Raw genomic sequence first — 27,774 nt, forward strand, 5'->3', positions numbered from 1 at the left:
TTCAATCAGTTCTAAGATCGCATTTCAAGACACCCACGGATATTTCACTATGTATATATATAGTGAAATATCCGTCATAAAAATCTGTTAATATAAACCTCCACTCCGTTGAGGCCCATATATGTTCCTATTAGGATCGGACATGGTCGAAAGAATATAGATATATACATAAATAAATATATATATATAGGTAAAAAGTTAATATCAATTATTGAAATAAATGCCAATTCCGGGCTGGTCCCGGGATCCCGGGATCGTCAAATTGTAATCCCGAAATCCCGTGATCCAAATTTAGGCTCGGGATTGGATTCCCTGTCTACGTGTTATCCTTAGCTGAATTCATTATTAAACACGGAATTAACATGCACCTACATGTAGTTAATATTATGTATAATATGGAAAATGGAAAAAATACTTACAAACGACAGAACTCCAATAATAATTCCACCAAGTCGCAACGAAAAATAAAAACAAAAATTATAAATGTATGCCATTGCAAGCACAACTTTTTTTATTTCTTAAAAAATATTAGTACGATGTAGTTAATTAATTACATTCTCCTAATTCTAAAATGTACCTAATTTTATACAATGATACACATGAAAAATGATTTACAACGAGTCACATCAAGCGTTCAATGTTTAGTGGAAACATGGAGAAAATTCGAAAATGGAAGCACGCCTACAATAATACGAATAATATAATCCAGTTATCGATTTTGCTATATCCATTATCCGACATAATTGTTTGTGAAATCAGTTTGCTCGAATATTGAAATCTCATTGTTACTATTATCATTTCGTGTATCAACACGCGAAGGGAGTTTGTAGAATGGTGACCATAAAATAATATATAATTGTATGTAATACAGTGGCGGATTTCCTCGGCGCAGATTACGCAATCGATTCGTCAGAAGATATAAAAGGGAGCTTCGAAACAGTTCAAACCTATCATACAATTAATAAATTAAAATAAAATCTTGAACTTCACACAAATTTAGTAGGTACTTATACAATATTACCCAGAGCATAATAAAATGCTTGCATATGATATCAAAGGAGCCCATAATGCATAATATAACCACCAATAATGACTAATATTATTATGTGTCATTACCACAGAACAGATTAATAAATAGAATTCCAATAGGCTATACCCCAATACACTACATTTTGTCGCAGGGATTTGAATATGTGAGTGTCCTACGAAAATGAGCCACACATAATAGTCGTGGAATAGTGTCTGTTGTAACCTTCAAATACACCAATATTGAATGAGTGTCAATGCATAAACCGAGAGCAGTTGACATAACGAAAGGCAAGCGTATTTTTGACATATAAGTAGGTATATCCCATATTCTTCCATACTTGAGATCGGTTGCTCGTTACTCCACACCCGTTATGTACCTATTTCAGTTCCCATCATCTCTGAGTTCCCTGGTCTCACAAGTTTAAGGATGTGATTTATAGATTCTATTGATTGATGCGCTGGGCCTCCACGTCGTTAAACCCGCCACTGACGTAATATACTTATTATATTTTATTTATGCTCCTTCATAAACTTACAATATAAATAAAATTAGCGTTTTACGTAAATTTATTTAAAATACAGCTATCCTATGTAATATATCTACAGATAAATAGACACATTAATATAATTTGTCAGAGAAATATTGGTATCATGAAGATTGAGTAGGTATCTCATATTAATTATACAGATTCAGACATACTAATATTGGTGTAAGAAACTTTTTTAATGTAACTTTTAATACATCGAGTACGTAATTTGATAAATCAGTATGAAAATTAGCATAATGATTATGTGAGAATGTCAAATTTTCAGCATGGCTAGTTGCTATTAGTAAAACCAAAAATTTTGAATAATGTTTTTAAATATACAGTATTTTAGGAAAGATGGCAGTGATTGGTGTTAATAAGCTTAAAAGGTAGTATGTATCTAAATAGAACAATAAGCAATATGGAGTATAAAAAGGATGGATTTTGGCAGTCAATTCATTATTAAGATATAATAGAAGAACAGTTTAAAACTGATGAAGTTATATTCTATTTAAAAATATCAAAAGCTCCTATTAAAAATAAACATTACAAAGTGCGTTTATTCCATTTTATCAGAGTGTAAAATGGTATAATTAACATTAGCACATTATTCATTTTAGATTGAGCAGCTGAATTTTTATTGCATGCGTTTCCTCTGCAGCAAAAGACGCAGAAAAATTCTTCTTTGTTCCTATCACAAATGTCCCAACCGAGACCTCGATTGATATTGACGTCATCAAAACTGCAAGGACCCAAGCCGCATTCGCGTTTCAAAACGAAGCCATGAAGTTCTGAAAACACGAAAAATGAATTGTTAATAACGTCATATGATGCCGGATATATTAATTATAATATGGACGGTGAACCTTTTTACGTATTTTTTTTGTAATAACAAATTGTGTAATGGTATTATCACTTAACTATTAAGACTTTTCGTATCTACATAATATTGTTGTGATTAAAAAATATGTTTTATTTTTAAGTATTTACTATATTATGCCAGGTCAAGTTTTATAAAAGAAAGTCAATCAGAAGGTTGCTAAGTATATGTGAAGTAAATCGACGTAAGAGGGTTGTTTATGTTTGAGCTGGGTAGAGTAGGTATACGCTTCATAACTTTGCACTCCGGCTCTAGGATGAAGATGATGTATTACTATATATTTGTTTATTAATTACTGTATATATTAATACAAGTGAATATCATTTGATCTAATTTTATACAAGGTAATTAGGCAAATAGGCGTATCAGTGTCGTAAAGAGTGCAAAGTTATAAAACGTATAGGTACTCTACTCGCCGTTTCACAAGCAGCGAATATTATCGCGCGTTATAATGTCGCGCAACCATTTTCCAAATGCAAGTCGGCAAACAATGGTCGCGTGAATTTGTATGCGCATTCGTTGCGCGTAAAACAGGCGTACAGCACACAAATGAAAAAGGTTATAAATATGTAATATATATTTTGAAAATTTTTAGAGCTGTGCCCCGCTCTCCAGCCATATGTGCCCCAACCCACTACAGCACTGTATTATACACAATTATTTATGTTTATGAGTATGCAACATGGAATTCAAGAATAATATAAACACTGATGGAATATGTACTTACTGTCTTTACTTATATGTGTGACGCATCGGTCTGATTGCGCAGGACAAGGTAAAATAGACTCATTTCCGCATTCTTTGTTCGTGTATTGCACACACTGATAACACGATATGTTGTTGCTTATCGAAAATACTGAAAACATAAAATAAACATTCCCTGTAAACCGCAGAATACACACACATAGTATCAATATTATATATTAATCAGTGGCGCGCAGTTCATAGATGCTGTGGATGCGGAGCATTTCCAGAAATATTCGATAACATTGTATGCAATAATATTGACGTGTAGACGAAGCACATATTGTTTTGGCATTGCGCAAAAACCCCGCGTTTCAAGCGAATAACGTTCACTATAATATTATAATAATAAATTGAACTACTTAAAATGCCTATGTTGACCAGTTTTTGGTAGATTAATAGTCATAACTAGGGATCCCGAGCTATTTTCGATACCTATGAATCCCGGGATTGATAAACATAATCCCGAAACTTTCGGGATTGATTTTTTTATCAATTTTTATGGAAAATAAAATAACAACGAAAATATAACAGAAAAAATACTTTTAATAACAAATAACTAGGTACATTATAAATAAACTGAGTTTGAATGAAGTTTGATTTATACCCATGTGTGAGTTGCCGATTTATTTTATTTTTTCACATAAATTAATAAAAATGAGAAAGATTGGAAAAAACAATGCTTCGCACTATTAACAAAGTAATTTCACCATGATCTCATACGTTTTAAGGCAGTTTCATATTTGGCTGACTAATTAGATTTATGAAGCGGAAAAGCCATAAGTACACTATGCTTTGCTTTACTATTTTAAATTTTGCTAACCCATTCACTAAGTCTTTACTATCAGAAACAGCAATCTCATATTAAATTCACACTATTATTTATATTACAATATTATTTACTCCATTAAAATTATGTATTTCCAAGATTGAACGTATACAATATTAACAATACATGTCTTAAATAGTATAAATTATATTAGATTTATTTTTGTCCGATTTTATCAATTTTATTTGTAAATATAAAAATTTTATATTAACAATGGAAAAATGCCAATCCCGGGATTGTCAAATTGTAGTCCCAAAATCCCGTAATCTGAATTTTGGCTCGGGATTGGATTCCCTAGTCATATCTACGTTATATCTCAAATGGAGTCTTAATTAATAAACTAATTATTATTAATTGGAATTTAATCTGTGTTTTGAAATGGATAATGAAAAAAACTGTGATGCGTTCTCCACGCACGGCAAAATTGAAACCTATTGTTAGAATGCAAATTAATCATTTGTAGGCTTAGGATTCTTAAGTATTTAAATATTTTTTTTTGAGCGGCCCACAACAAAATATCAAAAATATCTATCAGTTTCAGACAATTTTGAAACATTTAAGCCGTATTTGTTAGCACCTATTTTTAAATATTTTTGGATAATTACATATTTTTACATAAACACAAAATTTCAATGTTCCTGGACCAATTGGAATAAAAATATGTACACAATTAAATATGTAGTGTTTTAAATAAAAATACTGGACGCTGTAGAATATTAAAGCTGTTTTGGAAAATCCATCTTATGTCTCAGATGTTTCAATTTTTTCTACTTCAGAAATAGTTTCATTTACATACGCAATAATAACATCACTGTAGAAGTGAAAAGAAGTTTTACCATGTATAAAAATTTTCTAAGATCAAATCGTCAAAGATTCACTTTCGAAAATTTGAAGATGAATTTTATTATTTATTGTAATAAAGCGTTTTCTGTTTGTGAATAAATAATAAATTAAACTGTTGAAATATATTTATGATTTATTGTAATAGGTACTTATTTAAATTTTTAGCACTAAATTATGAAATTTTAATCACATATTTTCCAATTATATCTACATATTTTAGGGACCTATTATTCATTTTTTAGCACCTAAAAATCCTAAGCCTAATCATTTGTAACGTGTTCGATCGAAAAAATACACAAAATGCCGGGTCCACACTGGCAACATGTCGCGCGACAACTTCGTTAAATTTTACGATAAGTATGATAATTATCGTAAAATTTAACGAGGTTGTCGCGCGACATGTTGCCAGTGTGGACCCGGCATTAAGAGATACAAATAAAACATTATTATAGAAACATTCTATTTCTAATACAACAATATGGCTTTTTGGGACAAGGAATCTGTCCTCTGCTGATACTGAAGAAAGTATTACGTAATAAACGCACAATGTTGTTTCATTGATGTGACAGAAAAAAATCATTTCACACGATTGTTGAATTTTTAAAAATTGTCTTTATTTTTTTGAATAGTATATAATATATATGTATACATATATTATCTTTTTACCACTACAACAGGCCTAGAGGCACAATGACATTAGTGGAGTGAAACAGTGGTGTAATAAATTAATAATATAAGTGAAGCAATCACAAACACTCAGGCTTTGAGAAAATCAGATAAATAGTATATTGTGTCCTCACAGGAAATCAAAACCGGAGCTCGCGGATGAAAGGCTTTACTCATGTAGGTAGGTACCTAAAATCGAACACCTTTTCATGTAGCATGATGACCTTATACTTAATTGATATTTCGTGAAAAATTTCGATCTCAAATTCGAGGCGATTTTATGTCACAACCGTGACAAAAGAAGTTTTACTCTAAAAGGAATAATTTTAATGTTATATCTACTCAGAAATTTTTAAGCCAGATCAAAATTTCCAAATTCAAACATTCAAACAATAGTAAACGTTTGCTGTTCCTAAAATTATCCCTAATTATATCCCAGGCGAATTTATCGCCACTCGCTATTATGAACACCTACTCGTGTTCTATTTTCCGGGCGCAGATTGTGTGAACGAGCGTTGTGGGTAGGTGGTTAGCTACACGCCGAGTGGACAGATCGATAGAGGGGAGGGGAAACTGCCGACAGAAGGAGATAAAGGAAAATGCGAATGGGGTGGGACTCTGAACTTTCTCTCTTAAATACGTTTTTTAGCGGTAGATAACAATAGGGAAAGAGAGTATTGTCAATTCTGCGAGTAATAATTTTATTTTTTCATTCCTTAACTTTTTTGATAATATATATAGACTTTTTTGTATTTAAACGTTTATGATGACCATTTTACATAGGCACTTACAAGAATTGTTTACAAAGTTGAGATGTTTTAAATTATCATTTTTGTTACTACGAATTAAAAAAAAACTTAAATAAACTCTTAGAAAGATATGACAAAAAAATATACGTCTTTAGGTTATTTCAATTTTAATTTCAATTTCAATTTCAATTTTAATTTATTTTACATATTGTGGACATTACAAATTATAAGTTTAAGACGTTCACAACATGACATTTAGAAACAAATAAATATTATTAAAAAAGTATTATGTAATATTGTAATTATGCAATATTAAGTTATTCTATAGTATAAATGTGTAAATACAAAAAAATATTAAGTATATAGGTACAAGGAAGTACACCGGATGAGTTAAGCAGACCCTATTTTAAGAATTTATAAAATAACGTCCACCTATACTCATTCTCACGTAGATGGAATATATCAACATCCGAAGCAATTTGGTTGAACAGAGTTATTGCTCTACCAATTGGAATCACCAATGGCAGGTTAGTTCTGCTCCTCGGGAGAACAAACAACTGATGCTCCCGATTTCTAAGATAGTTATCAGGGACACACAAGTCAATATTACCAAGAATGGCAGAGTTCTCATTCACACCACGTATTAGTCGAAAAAAATACGTGGCCAAATATTGATATCTTCTAGCACTTAAACTACAGTATGTTAGCATACCTAAGAGAAAGTCAGTTGGATAAAGCCACGGATAGTATCCATATAACCTCAAATAAAGGAGTCTCAAAAATTTCTTTTGAGCTCGCTCCACCATAAGTTCATATTTCAACTGATGCGGGGCCCAAACAATCGACCCACTCTCAAGCCGGCTTCTCACTAAGGAATTATAAAGAATTTTTAATACAGTAACATCCGAAAAGACCCGGGAAGTACGCAAGACGAAGCCCAACATTTGTAGCGCCTTTTTACAAATGATGGCTATATGACCACTAAATGACAGCTTACTGTCAAACGTAATGCCAAGATCCCTTACAGATGGTATTCGCGAAAGAACTCTGCCATTCATCGAATATTGGAAAAATAATACTCGCGAGGCTCTGGTAAATGATAAAATATTGCATTTTTCAATATTGAAGTCCAGTTTGTTACGCCTGCCCCAATCTAATATATTGTCTATATCAATATAAGGAGTGTAACATGTTATTTTAGCTCCCATGACAATAACAAAAAATGGGGCAAAACTAGCTAAAAAATGTAGAAAAACTGATTTACTTGCCGATACATGAAAAACAATGAATTGTCCACATCAAGTATAATAATCAGGGAAAAGTGCTAAGCAATCAATAAACAATTTTTTTAATAGAAAACAATTTATTAGAGATAATTAATACTATGGGCACCGCAGGTAATTAAAAAAAACATTAATCTTTATAGTTATTATAATAAGAATCGTTATATAGATAATACGGAAATAAATTTCCATTTCACTATTTCCCATTTCTACTCTAAAGAAATCTCACGATATGGGAACACTGCACTGATGTTTGGCGGGATCTACCGCATGGAGAAGATGGAATCTTTAGAATGGTGGGGGTGCGTCAATATTTAACTCTTCGTCTATTGATATCGATTTCACTAAACACGAAGACCTGACCTACATGTTATTCTCTTTTTATTACTACATGTACCTACAATAAAATAACACACATGGTAAGGTACTGATTATTCAAATATGCGGATTTTGTCTAAGTAGTCTGAGTCCTCTATTATAATCAATATCAGTAATTAGGAATGTCTTAATTAACATATACAAAAATAAACTTTCATTGGATTTAGACTTTTAAAAACCCATTTTGGGGATTAAAAAACTAAAACCCAAAAATAAAACATTTTAAAAGTAGAAAAATAACAATGAATGCGCGAAGAATTACTAATATTTGTCTTTTCAGTAAAGTTGTCAAAATGGACGTTACTTACCGTAAATTACCTCTCACATACAGATTTTATTTTGTCTATCATTCAGCGTAAAGAGGATTCCTAATGCAAATATTATTACTTTGATATATTATGTATTAACTTAGTTTTATATTTTCGCTAGACAGAGAAAAACACGAAATTTACCCAAATTCACCAGTGTTGTAATTTGTTTGCACTCTTTTTGGGATCATGAGAATCGGTTCGGTTTTTTTCACTAACATACAAATTTATACACCTACACATTTAAAATAAATGAACTTGGCATATTATAATGTCATTTAGTTTATACTGAATATAATCGATATCTTGAAATTGTGCAAAACCAATGAATCTATTTCGGTGTTTGATGGCTTGAATAACAATCCTGGGTCCCAAGAGGAATATAAAAATAAAGTATGGGCACCCATTACAAAATAACTAAAGGTTAAGCGGGTGAGAAATATCAAGATAGTACCCCTAGATCCTATTGTCCCAAAAAACCACTAGTAATATTATAATATTATGTCGTAGATGGCACGGCGTAGACCCACGCGTAGACCTTTATTATTATTAACAGTCATTCATTGGAATAGCGTAGTGTATTCAACGGTGAAACCAATAGGCATTTATTTAAATTGATTTTCTATATCGATGTTCGTTTTAATATATTTAATTGTTAAAATGTTTATAAGTTTATTACAAAATATATATACGGTTAGTTTTGATAATTGAAGCTGAAGAACAGCGGAATAGTTTAAGGCTTCAATGATTAAGCCGTATCACAATCGAAGAAGAAAATTAGATGCTAAAGCCATGGTTGTCTCTGATAGTTATGAGAAAAAGCATACATAATGAAAACAGCTATTTCGATTTTGTCAGTTAATGAATTATTGTGTGATATTTTCTTGAAGTAAGTTAATATTATAGAAATCCTTCATCAAAATTAATAATTGAAATCATTGAATTGCTGATAATAGCGACATCGTGTTAAAATATGCTATATCTACCCTACAACCTGTTGAGTCTCTTGATAGTTTGTAGAGATGTTTCAATTTATACTAGGATCGTTATAAGTAAGGTGCCATTAGCGGCACAATCTATTATTACTAACCCTTGGAATTAATGGGGCAAATAATTGGGTTTCACCCTGACAACATTAAGACGAAACATGATTTATAGTCGCAGCGCGTACTGAGTGGGTAAAGGATTCGACATGGCATTATAATACTTGTATACATACATAATATTATAAAACATAGGTACCCTTTGCAACATATATTTTTAAGTTTGGGTCACTAAAAACAATTCAAATGGAATAGTACTAAACTTAGATCAATTAGAATTTTAAATTATTTACTCATTAGAAAAGCGTAGTGTACCCACACAGTGATAACATGTACCTAATGCAGATAGTTCATACTTTCTTTTTGTTTGTTTTGTTATATTTAATTCTTAAATTAAAATATGTTTACATTAAATATTCCGAAAATAAAATGGCTGCAAAACAAATAAGGTAATTGATCATACATAATTTTGAAAACACTTCTGAGAACGCGCGTTAACATGATCTTACTCCCTACTTCATTTATCGTTTGTCAATTTATGGCTACGGCCGTATGTTGTAGCTTAGTCACTGGGAAATGCCAATAGAAATGGCGTATTTCAAAAAAATACTACCTTATTCTTAGGCCAATAATTATTATAAAGCAAACATTATTCGTAGGATGTTTATCACATTTGAATGGGCAAAGACATAGCTTATAACCAGTGGCGTCCCGTGGGGGTAGACAGATTGAGCGTCGCTTGGGGGCGGCAGTTACTCGAAGGGCGGCAAATCGAGAACCATTTGGTATAAGTATATATAAATAGCTAACTTATTTTGTTTACATGTATGCAAAATTAGTGTGAAAATAATAAATTTGTGTATTGTTGATTGGTACAAACCAAATGTGTCAGAAATATCAACCAAATAGAACCTCAGACTCTGATGATTTGGTGAAGAATTTGGATGAAGTGTCTAACATAATTAATTACCTATATTATATGTATTCTCTTTGTATATCTAAATTTAATTTCTATGTTTTAGTGATATATATTTTGTTAGTAATATATCCATACAACACATTTCTTAGATATTGGAGTCATAAAAGGATGATAAAAAATACTGTATAAAAAATGGGGCGGCATTGTCGCGCTGCCTAGGGGCGGCATTTTGTCTAGGGACGTCACTGCTTATAACGAGTATTTTTGAATTATCTTCAATTGTGTTAATCGTGCCCATTTTTAAATAATAAAATGCCTAATTCTTGGCAAATTTGGGATCAAAAAGATTATAAAATATATTTTTTTTATCGTAACTATGTCATTATATAATGTTAACATTATTTTTACTAATGGTTTTGTAAATGCGCTTAAAAATTAATAAATCTAAAAAATCTTAACACAACTGCACATTGACGTACTGAAATATGACTATATTCTAAAATATTAGAGCGAGAGGTTTAAAAGAATACTATTTTATGTAATAAAACTACTTTATATAGTCATCAAATGTTTAAAATAAATATAAAGGATAATATGGCTTCAAAATTATATAAATAGATTATTTACAATGTTTAAGGAATGTCCAGGGTTATGCTCTGAAAATACCATAAAAGCTCCATTTTGACCTACGCTGAGCATGTGGGCCGTTAAACTGATAAAGGGGGATTGATCAATTCTCAAGATCATTTCGAAATAATGAAATATGAATAAGTTTAAAATTGTTAAATCATGCAAAAAACCAGGGAGTGAAGTAAATACCAACTATAATTACAAATTCTGTTTTATTTCAATAAGTTCTACAGTTTCACAATATTTGATCGATGTTTTTGTTTTCTATAAATGAGAAGTGTATCTAAACGAACGGAAATACGTTTATAAACGAAACTCCCTCAAACTGAAGTCGTTATTATATCAATTCGATGAACCTAGGTGAAAAATTAAACCATCTGCACAAATAACTTCATTCTAAAATGAGTCTACGGGCTCTGGGGAAAGGGATGAAAACCCATTGGCTGCATTTGATATTTTATGCCGTTTAGATATTTCCGATAGCGACAGGAAGAAAGCTTGGCTCTATAAAGTGGATAGTCATGCTACCTGTAATTCAATGAATTACGTTTCCTTTAGATCTACTTAGTTATATTTTATACGAATTTATTGGAAATTCTGAGACCTTATCCTGATTCTTACACCAATATGATATATTGAAGTTTTCTTTTTAAGTACAAAAATTTTTACGCAACATAATATACAGTGCTTTACGGTTAATTCTAATTATTATCAATTTGATTTTATATGGTAGAAAATTAGATAGTTCGAGCAGGATGGAACGATTAAAAAAATTGCTATGATTTAAATATAGTTTCCAAAAAAATACGATTTATTTGTCTCATTAGTAAATAGCTAATATTATTTTTTTATTTTTTCGTTACGATTTTTGATTGATACTTATTAATTAATACGTAGGTACTTGATAATTCTTGAAATACATTTCATTTGTTCTCAATATTACCCATTTATAACAATATTGCAATATAAAATAAAAGTCGACTGAGAAAAGGTATGTCACTAAATTTTATTAGTAGTATTAGGTAGTGTAAATTAAGCATGCAATTAACGAAATAAACTTTTATGACATTTTTGAAATTTGTCTAAAATAAAGGAAAATAATTTTTGTTGATTATTATTACCTGTATTGAAAATGAATAGTTCATTTATTAATAATAATTTTCTGTAGACGCCCTTGAGTAGGTAACAGTAGGTAATGAAGATTTTTTTAGTAATTGTTTAGGTACTATTTTATAATATGTAAGTATACCTATTTATAGGCCCTAAATTAAATTTAAAAAATCATAAAGAATGAAATAAATTAAATAATTTTTCGTATATTTAGTTATTTTTTGAAATTGGTTTTAGATAAGTATGTGGGTTATTTTCATACCTGAATCAATGCAACAAGACACCAGCAAGAAACTAATCACAGTATATAACAGAAGCGATATATTTTTGATCGTCATTTTGTCAAAATAATGGTTTCCTTTTGACCAGTCAAGCGCGATAGAATTGTTCGCTCTCTACCGTAGCATTTGTAAACACGTCGTGATATTTTGGAAGCTACGTTGAATCTGTAGAGGGTTCTACGCGAGAGGGCAGAGATCGTTGCTACAGGATACGGAAACAAGTATCCATTTGAAATAGAGCGGGGGTGAATTCGATATTTACAACAATATGCTGCTTGTACCAATAAAATATAACTATTGTGATTTACTCGCTGATTTTAAATGTTCAATAAAACTAACATAATAATATATTATAATGAAGGTGTTTGCAGATTTAAAAAAATTTATATAAAATTGAGTTAGTTATATAGCAGTAGGCATGAATCGTGTTGTTTGAATACTTTTTTATGATAATACGTACATATTGTCAATAATTGTACATAATATTATGTTTTTTTAGGTTTATCCTGGTGACACTTATATAAAAAAAATTGCATGATTACAATATAATCATGGATTTACCAAAGGGTTATTAAGGGTGTATACTCTATAGCAGGGGTGTCAACTAATTTTTACATAAGTTATACTTTGGAGAAGAAAAATCTTCCGCAATCTACTTTTTTATGAAATTAAGGACGTATTATAAATATATAAGTATAGTATGTTATTATAATAGATATATTTTTAAACAAAAGTAGAATCTTACTAAGAAAATTAAATAAAGCATTGTACATAGAATTTTTTTTACATAACTATTTTATATTAATAAGTACATAGCTTTTATTTTGAGCTTCCGAATGCTACAGAGCTTGAATTACTTATCCTAAATAATTATAGTAATGTGTCTATAATTTTTCTATAATTGGGGTTGTAATTACTCAAATCATTTCTCAAACATGAATCCAAATGTTCGTCGGTTAAAGTTGTTCTGTACATCGATTTTATAATTTTAATTATTTGCGTAAACGCTAATTCCCACAAGTATGTCGAACCAAAACAGGCGTACAAATTTTCAGCACATTTTAATAGATTTTTAATAGTATATGAAACCTCATAAATAAAACTATGCCATCTAGTTTTTTTTAAATTTTGGAAGCGGTACTCAAATTCCGAGGTTAATTTCTTGACTTCTTCGATGTATTTAAAAATAAAATCCCATTATACTTTCAAATTATGAATAAATTAAAGAAATTGTCACGGGGAAAGTATTTTTCCTGATTGCCATGAATTTAAAACACCAACGCCATTGGTCAATATTCATTTTGGGAACTTACTCTAATGTGCATAATTGAAAATGTTACATTAATCAGATTTTTAGAAAAAGCATAAAGATTACCCAGCGCTCGAAATGGATTTTTTTACGAACCGGAGCGCTTGATAACTTTACGAAAATATTATTATTATCTAATTGTATACTTATGTATTTAAAAAAATAAGTTTGTTAGATTTTTTATATTATATGTCATATCTCGCTCAAATTAATATTTCCACGAGACCGAGCGATAATTTTGGGAATGTTATGAATCGGAACGGCGCTCCGGTGCGTTCCGGTCCATTTCGAGCTCTGAGATTACCTACTTTTTATTTCGGCATGTTTCGATATTTTTAAACCTCTCGTTGCCTCGATAAGTAGGTTTTAAGTCAAGGGGTTCTTCGTGGAAGATGCCGTCCTGCAAATATTATCATTTTGACTGTGGTTATCTATACTTGTAGCTACGTCATGGAGTAACTCAGTAATCAATAGGTAAATCGATTTGAAAACTTTCAAAAACATTATGCTCATTTCGTATACAATGTGTGTTAGTAAAAGGGACCGCAATGTATCGTTTAATAATGCATTTTTATCCTTCTTTCGTCCACTAGTTACAATAAAATTATATTAACGTTTACCTTACATCGCTGATAATAGTGAAGTTTACCGACAGACTATCCAGGGTTGGTGAACCTTTTTACGTGCGCGTGCCAAAATTTCCTAAATAATATTTTTCGACTGTCTGACGCGCTAAGCAGTTGTTCATGGTGACAAAATTATATTAAAAAGTTTAAAAATTATAATTATTTATATTCTATCTTTCACCGTATTTCTAGCCGATGGCATATCTTTTATTCTTTGAATATTTTTTCCTTGTTTTCAAAATTCTCAGAGATTGTGGAAGCATTTAAAATTTTAAACCTTTCATATATATAATATTATTCTCCATCACTGAACGGTTTTCCATTGTTAGAGACTATGTTTGAGGCAAAATAACAAGCAGTTATTATAATTGAATGGCTGCCGATAATTAATTTCATAAGGTTTGTTGATTGAATATTTTTATTTTTAATTTCCCGATCCCGAGGACCGACCTATGCAATTGTATATTTACATTAAACGAAATGAATATTCTTGAAAAGGATTTGCCTGCTATTTTTTATACAATCCGATTTGTCATATATGCATTTAGGTTTGCGCATCGATTGGTAAATATAATATGAAAAACCGAAGAAAATACGCATAGCTATGTCGTCATTATTTTGTAATACTATATATACTTAAATAAGTACTTATGTAAGTATATATTATGTACTTGAAAACTTTTTTTTTTTTTTAATATACCTATATAAATTAGTAATTAATTTTCTGTTCAAAATGAAACATTCGCGTGCCATAAGTTCGCTACCCCTGGATTATACTATTACTAGCTTTACCATAGAAACTTCCCTGTACAAAAATGTATACAATGCTAAATATCTACTATAATATTTGAGATAGGTTTCAGGTATCAGGGTCAGTAAAATTATTACTAAATTATAAAAACATATTACAAAGATGCATATTTCTCACAAATTGAGTAGGGATAAAATGTTACTCAACCATGCAACTAACATAGAAAGGGTCCCATAACATAACCAATCAAGCGTCTACTTACGTACATGTATTACCTACCCTACCATGTCCGCCCCTTAGCTGGAGTATAATGGAGTCTACACAGCGCCTCCGACAATCCCGGTCGCTCGCCAGTTTTCTTGCGTCATTCCAGGTCATACCAGCATTCCGTAGCTCAGTATAAACTCTATAGATAATATTTAGCGGCCTTCAAAAAATAAATACTTACTACTAATATTATTATGTAACATCACTATAATCTAATATATAAAAATCAATATTTGTTTGTTTGTTTGTTCGTATTTTATGCGCTGCCATACCGTTCATCCGATTGAGATAAAACTTTGTCAACTTATTGCTTGCACTTGCGCGAAGATTATAGGCTATATCTTATATATTAAAATGAATGTCTGTCTGTCTGTCCCGTATGCGTTCCTATAACATTCATCCGATTGCGATGAAACTTTTGTTGTTGTTGTGCGCATGTCCACGAAGATTTCTGAATTAGAAAATCATCTTCTTTTTCTATTCGTATGCGTTCCTATACCATTCATCTGATTGAGATGAAACTTTTGTCAGTTGTTGTGCGCACACCTTCGAAGGACATGGCAAAGATTTGGAGATCTGACTCAGGATACAAACCATATAGGTGGATAAAAACAAAAATTAGGCAATAACCAACATGTTACAAGAACAATGTAAAAAGAATATTTTCGTTTTTATCATCATCAATAACTCTGCATGGGTCTAGCTGTCCGAATGATGTGTCTTTTATATTTTTGCAAAAGCTGGCAATGCAGATTGATGTTATTGTATAACAATTTATTTACCCGTAGATACTTTCAAGTGTTTTTTTAATACCAATAATTTAGGTTGAATAGGAATAATGACAGGGTTCATAAATACATCAAATGGGTTGAATTAAACTTTTATTAAAAATGATTTGTACATTTAAAACAAAATTATGATACAAAATATAAAAATAAAAGATTCTTATCTGTGATTCATAATTAATCTAAACATTGTAGATTTTGATATTATGCTTTTACATTACATAAAATTGGTTTCACTTAAATAAATAATGGACGGATAAAATACCAATAAAAAGTATATAAATATCTATCAATGTGAAACAATAACCAATATTCAATATATTTAGTCAAATTTTTAAGATAATGATTAGGTCTGTGACCAATTCTGTGACAAATTTAATAATGATGTATGTAGAGCACGGGAAGTCTGTGTACGAACATATGTGGATACATTGGATAATAATAGGTACAATATATATATATTTCATATAAAATAACTAAACTGAGATGTAATATTATCTTATACATTATTTATATTACTTTCATGAAAAACAGGCGCAATCAAAACTTGAGACAAATAAATAGACGGAATACATTTCATGAACGGAATCAAATACAACCATGGCCGCATACCGCCTAATACCAATAGGCTGACCAATAAACAGCCTGGATTGCCTTACGAACTCTTAAAAATTGTGTACACATCATAAGAATTTAGCTAACAGTCTATATGGTAAATCAAAAAGAAGTTTAGAAACTAGTGGATATCGTCGAAGTGGTCGATTGGCCTACGCACACACTAAGTGTCACCAGTCTCTACGTGACATATGTATTAATGACGATCTGAAGTTGTACGGTCACACCGTCTGTAGACATGCAACATGCTTAATGCTGACTGTTTTATCAGGAAAAGTAGGTATATTTTTCATTATATAAAAGCATAATGGAATGCTAATATCTCAGTAAATATAATATATTTTAACAAAATTAGAGTTGAAAGATTGAAGAAAATCCAATAGTTCATACGCTGTCCAAAAGTTAAAAAACATTACACATAAAAGTTAATTCAATGGTGCAGTTTAATTATTAAAAATTACATTAACAATAATTTGTATAAAGTCACAAAAATGATTCATTATTGGAATGTCAGTATTATTTGGAAAGAATGATACAAATTGTAAAATTATTATTCAATGTCCATCAAGTATCAGTCGATAGTGTTACTATTGTTAACATATAATTCAAGCATAATACTTATTCACTATTGAGATATGATTTACCTTGATAATGATAAAGGCACTTTTTTTAGATACGTCAGGCACACTATGATAAGTCTTATTTTAATTTAAAATACACAATTAAATATCTAAACCAATGATACAATAACAAAATGTCACAAATTATTTAAAAAAATATATGGACGGATTAAATTTTATCAAGATTCTAGGTTAGAGTCCTTGAAACTGATGTAAATTTATTAAAAATGTCTATAAGATAACCAACTGTCATAGATCGTATTATTGCAGAAATTAATTATTAATACAAAGAATGAAATAATAAAATTCTTTACAATATATTTTGACAGAATAATCTAGTCATCAAATTATTATGCTAAATTACAATAAGTTCTTAAAACGATATCAGAAAAACCAATCAGTACGTGTCGATCATCAATAAAGTCATTCATAAGTAAATACTATAAGATCTTTTCTGAGGTAACAAACAAATACAAATAAAGGGGACTGTCAATTCAAAGAATTCCAGTATATCTCATCATGAAAATTGAAGAGAGAGCTATGAATGTTACCAAATGGCTGAATTTTGTCGAATCACTGCCACTCTGAAACAAAATGAGAATGTTATTATTAAGACATGACCATTATACTTAGGCCACGTGTATAATCAACCACTGATTACAGCCACTTGTGGTCGCCACATACTTTTGCACACACGTCGAAGACCTGTAAATTGTTACAGTAATCATTGAAACTCCCCATACCCCGCGCAATTCAATTTTCCCATGCACACATACTTGCCATGCATAAATATTGTTATATTACTGCTGTGACGCAGGCAGTAAAAATATGGGCTGCAGCTGCAAGTAGCTACATGTTAATGTGACATCTGGCAGCCACTGGTGGGTACACCCAGTCACAAGTGATCGTATCTACGCTCATATTTATTAGGTAGAGCTGTTGTATGTTAAAGAGAGCATCAAACATAAGTAAGATGATGATGCCAATTTTGTTTTACAATACCTATTAATATACAAACATTTAAAAATACTTTTTTCAGTAATTATCCCTTAAAGATGTAAGAAATCTTTAAAGACACCAAAACTTTATGAAAATGAAAACTGCCATTTATTGTTTCTTAGCCCCTCAATTAGGTACCTACGATCACATGTCGAAGTAAGTTACATACTTTGTCCCCCAAAATTGAGGTTGTATTAACAGATATTTTTATGAGAAATAGTCGTTGACCATGGGTTCTTGGACTGGATCAAAAATACATTGAAAAAACAACACCCATTTTTTGACACAGCTTTGCAAAGATGGCCACTCTACGCATTAGGTCAACGTGGGTGCATATAGTTTACAATAGGTAGTTAATTTTAATAGTCAAAAATTTTATTGAGCCCGCGTTAGAGCGGAATTCATAGTCCAGTGCATAGGCGCTGGTCTTTCATTAGGGGGTCCCGAGTTCGATCTCGGTGAGGTCACACTATATTCATGTGATTTTCTCAAAAAGCCTGGGTGTTTGGGATTGTTTCTCTTCTATTACTAAACACACTACTTGTTGTAGTGTTAAAAAGAATATATATGTATATACTTTTAATAAAATATATAAATAAAGTTTGTTTTTGCAAAAGGCACTAGAAATATTACAAAACCTTGAGTATTACTATTATAATTATATACGTTAATGTTTAATACAACTTACAATTATGTAGTAATTACAGCGATCTCCTTGACAACATTCCGAGCATGCCCAATCTTCGTACCAAATATGCGAACAATACTGCATGTTACGTTGTCTTGTTTTTATACACTGATCTTTAGTTGCACACCGCTTGGACACATAATATTGCTTTAGGGCTCCTTGGGACCAATAAGGCGTACTTCCCCAAGTGATTTCTGATAGACAAACATCTTCATATTGTTCACACGTTCTGATGGTGTTCAAACACTTTTCTACATTGTCTTCTTGGCGGGTGCATACATAGCATTCTAGGGCTTGGCCTAAAAAATATTGAAAACTGTAATTGATTCATATGTTACATTACTAGTCGAATTATAATTAGTTACATAATATAGCACGATCTGCACTATACAATATACATAATTAGAGGAAGTGAACAGCTTTTTGTAACTATTAACTGTAAAATATGTACATGACAATTTTTTTGATAACCTGTGTAGTTACAAAAATGTAATGGAAAGACTCCATACTCACCGATAGAAATTAAAGATATCCAGAGAATACAACTGAATAATACATTCGCTGGCTTCATTTTAAAACTTGATTGCTTCCTTAATTTATTATTATTAAAAATGTTACACCACGCCCCTCTGACAGTTGTTTACACCACCATTTATTTTATTATGAATTTGTCACTACTAAAGTGTTGGCATCTACTAAAAAAAACTAGTAATAATAATATCTAAACATCATAAATTTGTAATACATATTTTTATTACACATAAATATTATTTTCTCCAACACAACAAACACAATATTAAAATGATGAAATATTTTTTGAATACTTTTTCTTTTGAACTCAATATACCATCAATAAAACAACCACAACAAAACTGACAAATTATGTTCATATAAATGCGCCTCATGAATGCTAAATGAAATTATTTCTGCTCTTGTTACTGCGTATTTGGTCACAAAAATTTAATAAGATACAATAAAAACTGGTATTATTTCAAAGAGATATTAGTTTATATTTTAGACACTTATTATTGAAGTTCCATAAACGTTAAAAAATATTAAACACATACTTTTATTGTGACATTTTACTAGAGTCATTATCATGAACTATTTTGGTAAGGTACCATTGTGAAATATATTAAATTATACTTCTGATTCTTGAGTCTGTAATATAACGTGTTTGTTTAGTGACATAACTCTATTAAAATGTTGGAGAAAAGTTTATGTTAATTTTCAAATGTTTTTTCCAAATCTAGAATAATACTGTCATGTGTATTCTCTATTTTCTGTGTTCTGTCAGAAGTGAAACATAGACAATATTGTAATGAAGTCGTCATCTGTTTATTGCGTTCGGTTTGGGTATTTGTGTTGAAAGTGTTTTGACATATGGCTTAATTATGGAGGGTATTTTATGGAAATGGACAAATTATTGGAGCTGTGAGTATAAAGTAGACCATACTATGATTTTATTTAATATATTATATTCCAAATGTGCTTTATTTTTAATGTTTTTATTATAGCTTGGCAGACTAGATGGTTTGTTTTGGAGAATGGAATATTATCATATTATAAATCTCAGGACACAGTTAACCAAGGGTGCAAAGGATCCGTAAAAGTAACAGCGTGTGAAATCAATGGTTAGTGTGTATTGTACCTTAATTTTATATATGATTAGGATTAAACATTTGAACCAATGCTGGGCATACCTAGTATTATCAATAAACCTTTAAATTAAACTAAATAAGTTTGTCTCTAGTGACCTAAATATAATCAACATCATATTAATATTGTTTGATTTTTGTTTCGTAGTAAATGTTTTGGATTCCACTCGTTTGGATTTGGTAATACCAGGAGAGCAACACATGTACCTTAAAGCTGCCACATCTCAAGAGCGGCAACAATGGCTTGTCGCACTAGGAACAGCAAAAGCTTGTATCAACCCAAGACCAAATGGTAATATGGAGAACTTATAAAATTAAAAAAATTATTACAAAATATATTTATAAGTACTTATACAATATATAAATAATTATAAGAGAAACGATAGAATCAATTTACTTATAATATAATGATTATTTATTTAGGATATAGCGATTAAATATAATACAAATAGAGTAAGATCATGAATTGCGACAGACAGTAATACGCTGCCGCCCTAACCCCACAATATTCTGCTGCCTATATTATCATATATCCTTCATACATAATATTAGCCAATCACAGCTTAGCTTACAGATCGACTTGGTACACAACAAAATTCAGATCGCCCAAAAGGAATATACATCCAATTAAATATAGAATAAATATTGCTTGTGTTGTACTTCCACTTGGTAACTATTCCTATTGGCTTTGCTTAAGTCCCGTTCATATAATTCACTTTTGACGATCATCGCGGAGGAATCATCTCCAGTGACCCGTGTAAACACACATTCATCAACGAATCATTGAAAAAGTGATCATCAGGAATCAAAAGTGAATGAAGTTCAACTTGTTCTACTTTTTGATCACTATGGATGATTCCGCGCATTCGCACTACGTCCCTGAGTACTGTCATCATATTCCCCATGATATTACGTCGTATTACCCATGGTTTTATCCACCAACGCATCTTTTTCCTACCCCTCTTTCTCTCGATGAAATTTCTGCTTTCATATAACAAATAATCACAAATTGTTTGAATTCTAACCTACACCACAATTTCACTTGACACCATTTTGGAATGAATTGAGTACTTCACTTTCGGTGACACGTGCGAAAAAAAAATGAATTTTAATTAACTATTTCTTTTATTCAACGAATAACGAACGAAATAGTTAATTATAAATTATTAGCAAGTGCAAGTAGTTACATCTAAAAAATATTGGAGAAATTCCACGACGTCGGTTAGTAATCAAAGTAATAGTAAATAGTTACCTACTTTGATTTAAGAAACAAAAATCGATTGCCAAAGTAGCTTGATTTGGAAGAGCACTGATGAGTAGGTATTAAAATTGACCAATAGTTAAAATTTGTCGCAATTAGTATGTCACCTCGTAGCATAGTGGTAATGCACGGATCAGGGCGTAAACCTGGGAGATACGGGGTTCGATTCCCCGTCGGGTTGGCTTACTTTTTTTCAAAAAAGATTTTTTCTATTGGTTATAATAATATATTCTCTCAGAAAGTGTTTTTCAAAATTATATATGTTCAAAAAATGAATGCCTGAATGCAATCCGCTGCGAATGATCATCAGCAGTGACTCCTCTAAATGAGCCTTTACCTTCATTAAATTGTTTTTGCATATTTGAACAATATAAAATGGCCTTTTTTTATAGTTTTTCATAGTTTTTATTAGCTTTTGTGACACGTTACCAGCAGAATGACTGTAATTGTAATTGGTAACTGAGAGAGAGTACTAGACACTAGCATACAAAACAATATATATATTAAAATAGATTGTGCTCAGTGATTGCTTACATATAAGACAAACAACCGATATGGAAGAACATGGTTTATCCAGACTAATTAAAAATTAAGCTAATCCGGATAATTGGATCCAATTGAAATCATTCGTTAAAATCTGTGCCAATCATATAAGTCCTTAATATTTTATGATTCTTTTTGTGACTGTACAAGAGTCATATAAATAAGAGTCGAACACTTTTCAGTAGGTATTAGGTAGATTGATTGAAATATATCATACATAATTGTTCCATACAGATGTTTTTTATTTGTTTGTAGATGACAAGTATCCAGATACATTGAAATATAAAAAATCTGAGCTGAGACTGTATTGCGATTTACTTATGCAACATGTTCACACTCTTAAAAATGTGGCATCTAACAAGGATGGGCCAGAAATACAGGTAAGATTTTTTTTCTTTTCGTAAGTAAATGGAATAGCGTTTATTAATTAATTTTTTTAATAAATAACTAAAAACAATTTATTCTCAACAGTTTATTAATCGAGCCGCATTTGAATACTTTTTGCTTTATTCATATTTTGTTAATTAATGTGCAAGGGTTTCAAATATTTATTTAAGGTTGTTAAAAATAAATGTTAAATGCTGGTGAGATTGTGTGGGTGCATGTTGCTTCATGTCGGTCAGTCACTGAGCTAATATTTTCTTATCTAACTTTTACATTGCAATGGTCAATTGTAATTATTACAATATACATATATTTATTCCATATCAGTGGATACTGCTTATTAAGTGACATAGTTTAATATATTTATATAATGGAAAATAAAAGGTCACATAATAATAATAACAAATATTATATTGCCTAACTCATTAATGATTTCCGGGTACAATAATATGCCTAGTAAATATTGAAACTACACTTATCAGAAGCATGATAGCATTTTTGTTGCTTGATAATCTGATTTAGCCTTTCTTCACTCAACATTTATGACCATATTATGATATTACGGAAACGTGAGGAAAGATGAACTTATGCAGCTGATGTGGTAGAGTGAATCCGACTGACATGTAATGAAAAACCGTCAAAGTTGATTAGAAAAACAAAAACACCTATGGTCAGTCTCAAACCAACCTTTCAGTTGACAGCCGAGTGTGCTTATCAAATGCACCATTGAGGCCATGGCAAACGTTAAGCCGTGTCCACGTTGGCAACAAGTTGCTGGCAACCTCATTAAATTTCGATTAAAATAATTTTTGGTCAAACAAATTTTGATAATTATCATGAAATTTAATGAGGTTACATGTGGTACACAGAACTACCTGTTAATGTGAATGATAGTTAATGTAGATTATATGAATTGCTTTGATTTTGAGTCGGCTAGCCAACTATGTAAATCGCTAGTCTTTCTTTGAAATTCCAACAATAACAAAACAGAAATCACCGGTTGACACATAAAATTAATGCATTCGAAACATTAAAAACAAGCGATAATACATTTTACTTATTTTTTCTTTCACGTATACAAATATGTCACTTTTGTAGAAAGGTAATTTTTTGAGTATGCGGAGAACCCTAATGTAAATGAAGATGGGATGGTTTACGTTTACAAATTTACTGTGATGACGGAAATTCATTGCATAGTTTGTCATATATTGACGATGTTGAAGATTATGGCGATGGAGAACAAAACAAAAGATTCAGTTCTATCGCGTGTGCTTGCACACACTTCAATTGTGTCAATTCAGTAAACTTTTTGACCATTCTAAATGGTAAAGTTATAATAGCAAAGTCATTTTTTCATTTTAACCTGCGTCATCTACATGAATAGATCAATGAGTGATATACACAATAATTATTATCACCGATGTATATTGAATATCTTTTAATTGTTCTATTTTTTTTACAGAAACTCGATGATACTTCGAATTTGCTCAACGCTACGTGTGACACATTTATAAAGACACTTGAAGAATGTATGAAACTTTCCAATGGTAACTCTTCTCTTGATAATAATTATCAAGACCCATCATTACTGCCACTGCCAATTAGCGGTATCAAACCACAATCTCATTCTATTAAATAATTTTCGTATGACAGGATAGTTCTTAAATTATGACACCTACCTAGCTTATAATATTATAACAAAGGAGATACAAAAATTCTAGGTGATCGTGAACAGAGTTATTGTATCTGTGCAAGATTTTTGTAAAGTTGTTGATTTTTGCTGCTCGTTTACTGGCATGTCATATTGAAAGATCGTATTTTCAATTGTTTAATTGTTTACAATAAACGGAATTTAGCAAGATTTGCTCACACATTTAGTATTAGTATTTTTATCATTAGGATAGTTAATCAAAAGGATTGTGATACGGTAACATTATGATGATTATTTTACGAAATATAATTGTGTTTTATGTTTACTTTCTATTCCTGACGCTGTGATTGGTTGGCAGACAAACGTGTGAAATTCCATGAAACTTTTAAATTGTAGGACAAACTATGACATCTATTTATATGTGAATAAAAGAATTATGTATGTATATTTTACATGCTTCTGCGGATTTAAATCTTATAAAGAGAAGTATTAAATATGATATGTAAATGTGATTTAATTTATAAAACCCAATATTATTTACATAAAACAACACAGTAAATGAAACTTTTGAAGAAGCCAAAGAAGAATTAAAATTATAATAGAATATTATGGTTGCCTACCGCAAAGATTAACAGTAAAAAATAATGCTTAAAATGTACGTAAATTTGGTTTGCAAGAGGGCTCGAAATGGAATGGAGCGGTTCATAAAATCCTGAATATTATCGCATTGTCTCGTGGAAATATTAAATTTACCATCTGAACTACATATGCCATATAATAAACATTGAACACACTTATTTTTATAAAATACACATACAATTAGACGATTATGTTAATATTTTCGTAAAATTATCGCGCGCGTAACGGTTCTTAAAATTTTCCATTTCGAGCGCTGGTTTGCAAGTAATTTTAATTGTGATTTTCATTAGGTTATTTGAAATTATTATTGTTAATGTATTATTCTTATTTATCTCCAATATTTTATTTTTAGCTACATTTAATTTAGGAAGGTTTACATAATATACAATCAATTTTCAACTTTATGTTTTCAATAATAATTTTATTAATTTTAAAAAAATTGATCATACAGGCCTCTAAAAATTGGGTTATATTTACAGTCTTTTGATGAGAAATGGTTGTTATACATTTGAAAAACCCATATTGTCTTTGACATATTGAAAAAACAACTGCAGTCAGGATGCGAATCCGTGCCCATGGCCACGTAGACAGGCACTCTGGCACTTCTTCACCATGGGGCTATATGTTTTCATTGGGTGTACAATCTGATCTGTATTTTGGCCGCCTTTGACAAGAGATTTCTTAACAAATATATTGTTTATTAAAGGTGGATGTCGGCCACTTGCTTATTAACTCATTTATTGCTGACACCGCGACTGGCGCGTTTGCATTAGTTGGCCATTAGATATAATTAACATATTTAAATATGGTAATTAAACATTAATGAAAAGGCCAGCAGTGATTGTGTTAACCTATTGGTCTATGCTCTGGTTAAAATTCATTGAAAAATAACATGTTAATTTTCCAGATGTGGGTTTCAAATCATTGGCACACAGCTTCCGAAGCTAACACTCTACCAGTAGCCGATTGTGTAATTCATATTATTAGTATCATTAAACATAATTTTGACCATGGAATTACTAGTATTAAATAATTTGTAATTTATAAGAGTTATATAATATATTTATTTGAAGGTTTGTTTTCAAAATTATTTGAAATACGGATTAAATATATTTTATTATTAATTTGTGAATAATCCATGAATGGTTTGTTTGATTTTTTTCTTTGTTCGAAAAGCACAATTTATTAATAATTAATAAGTAAAACTAGTTTTTTATTAATTTTGTGCTCCTAGAAGACTGCCAATGTGTTGTTTTCTGTTCTTGAATTTTACCTGGGATGGAAATTTCTCAATCGGAATGATTGTATAGTTCATGACGTTATCATACATTTGTCTGATTCTAAATTATTCTATGTTACCATAGATACTATTTAAAATTGAATTATGAAATTTGTATGAGGATTATAATATCAAGATTGCTAAGCCAAAAGGGCGTTTTTTTGTGATGTGTTATTGAGCCTAAGAGCCACTCGTGGTTTTCGAATCATTTTTCGGTGTAGAATATTGAAAAAAATGCATGTGTTTTATTTAATCCATGAGACTGTTTAAAATATTACATCTCAGAGTTTAAGACAATTTCTTTTGATAAAGTGTCCCTTGGTCTAAAAATGTTGCTTCATTGGTTTAGAATGTCACCAGCATCCTATAAGTGCATCAGCAACATATATGATTTACAAAGGTACAACTATTCGGTAGGGTAAATTAGTGAAACATATTTTACAAAAACAATAAAAAGAAATAATATATCAAATTACTCTCCAGCAAAGTTGTAAATTGTCATTATGCTCTTTTGACTTAGCACTCTTCATATACGTATTATAAATTTTGGAGTATAGGTCTTTGATATATTTAATGTGGTATTATTTTTATGAGTTTTAATTTTGCAGTGAATTTTTTTTGACAAAATTGTTAATTAAAATGAATTTCTATGAAAAAAAAACCTACACTTCACCAAGTTATAATATGACTGATATCATTATGTGAAATTTTATGGCACCATTTTGATTGAAGATTCGGTCAATTTTATCGAGTTTTCATTTTTCTTTATCTATATAATCGTCATAGAGTCAAATGATAAATAAAATTTAATTATATTGAATTAAGAAAAGTATTTCTAGATTATTTTTTTTTTGACGATTCACTGGGAAGGCACAGCATTCTCACTCACTCGACTAGTCTAAATTGTAGTATTCATAATGTTATCCTTTAAATTATTTCTGTTTTCATTTTGAATGATTACTTGATGATATTTTGGTATTTAATACCTCTATTTTGAAAGTTTTATAGTATTTGTGGATTACCTATATACAATTAAAGCCTTCTTAAGTCTTTGTACTATTGATAAAATAAATGTTTCCATTTGAAAGGCCAGGAATAAAATAGTGTCAGTTATCGACATAATATTCTTCTTTTCGAGGCAAATCAAGTTTAAACTTTCTTTATGGATAAATCAAAACACACAAAGGTAGATTAACCTAAAAATGCATCATGGGATCCCCATTTAACCTCACTATCAAAATTTCAGTTACTGTGTTATGTGTTCACTGTCTGGCATTTCATTCTTCATATATTTCTTATTGACTGAAATTTTTTTGATGTATTATAGCTTAGGCCGAGATGCATATAATGTTTAGATAAGTTAAATTAGAGTAACGTCAAAATGCTATGGATATTATATTATGAAAATAAACGACAGCTACAAAAATCTCAATTAGTGAGGCAACATCGCATTTTGCAATCAGAATTGTTGCCATTTTTA

The 27,774-nt window shown here is 30.5% G+C and overlaps 2 protein-coding genes and 1 long non-coding RNA gene across 4 annotated transcripts; 1 reads left to right on the forward strand and 2 right to left on the reverse strand.

Annotated features, from left to right (window-relative positions):
* Positions 1–1,943: 1,943 nt before the first annotated feature.
* LOC147064566 (uncharacterized) lies at positions 1,944–12,372 on the reverse strand. Its single transcript, XR_015071879.1, has 3 exons — positions 12,201–12,372; positions 3,164–3,292; positions 1,944–2,347 (listed from the first exon to the last, which is right to left on the reverse strand). It is a non-coding gene; the product is annotated as an uncharacterized LOC147064566 (long non-coding RNA).
* A 4,490-nt stretch (positions 12,373–16,862) lies between these two features.
* cold (coiled) lies at positions 16,863–19,544 on the reverse strand. Its single transcript, XM_085957521.1, has 3 exons — positions 19,393–19,544; positions 18,880–19,178; positions 16,863–17,776 (listed from the first exon to the last, which is right to left on the reverse strand). Exons 1-3 carry the CDS (start codon positions 19,448–19,450, stop codon positions 17,687–17,689), a joined length of 447 nt encoding a protein of 148 aa, XP_085813647.1. The 5' UTR covers positions 19,451–19,544; the 3' UTR covers positions 16,863–17,686.
* Positions 19,545–20,174: 630 nt separating this feature from the next.
* LOC147064568 (pleckstrin homology domain-containing family A member 3-like) lies at positions 20,175–26,113 on the forward strand. Of its 2 annotated transcripts, XM_085958474.1 has the most exons (6): positions 20,196–20,313; positions 20,397–20,513; positions 20,686–20,829; positions 22,597–22,721; positions 24,188–24,272; positions 25,923–26,113. In XM_085958474.1, the coding sequence occupies exons 1-6, from the start codon at positions 20,274–20,276 to the stop codon at positions 25,961–25,963; spliced, it is 552 nt and encodes a 183-aa protein (XP_085814600.1). In that variant the 5' UTR covers positions 20,196–20,273; the 3' UTR covers positions 25,964–26,113. The 2 variants fall into 2 exon arrangements, with proteins under 2 accessions (XP_085814598.1, XP_085814600.1); XM_085958472.1 differs by lacking the exon at positions 25,923–26,113 and having other exon boundaries at positions 20,175–20,313; positions 24,188–25,554.
* The last annotated feature ends 1,661 nt before the right edge of the window (positions 26,114–27,774 follow it).

This window comes from Rhyacophila brunnea, unplaced genomic scaffold, assembly GCF_057557595.1.
Source record: "Rhyacophila brunnea isolate RB1 unplaced genomic scaffold, BYU_Rbru_1.0 scaffold_7, whole genome shotgun sequence".
NCBI classification, from domain to species: domain Eukaryota; kingdom Metazoa; phylum Arthropoda; class Insecta; order Trichoptera; family Rhyacophilidae; genus Rhyacophila; species Rhyacophila brunnea.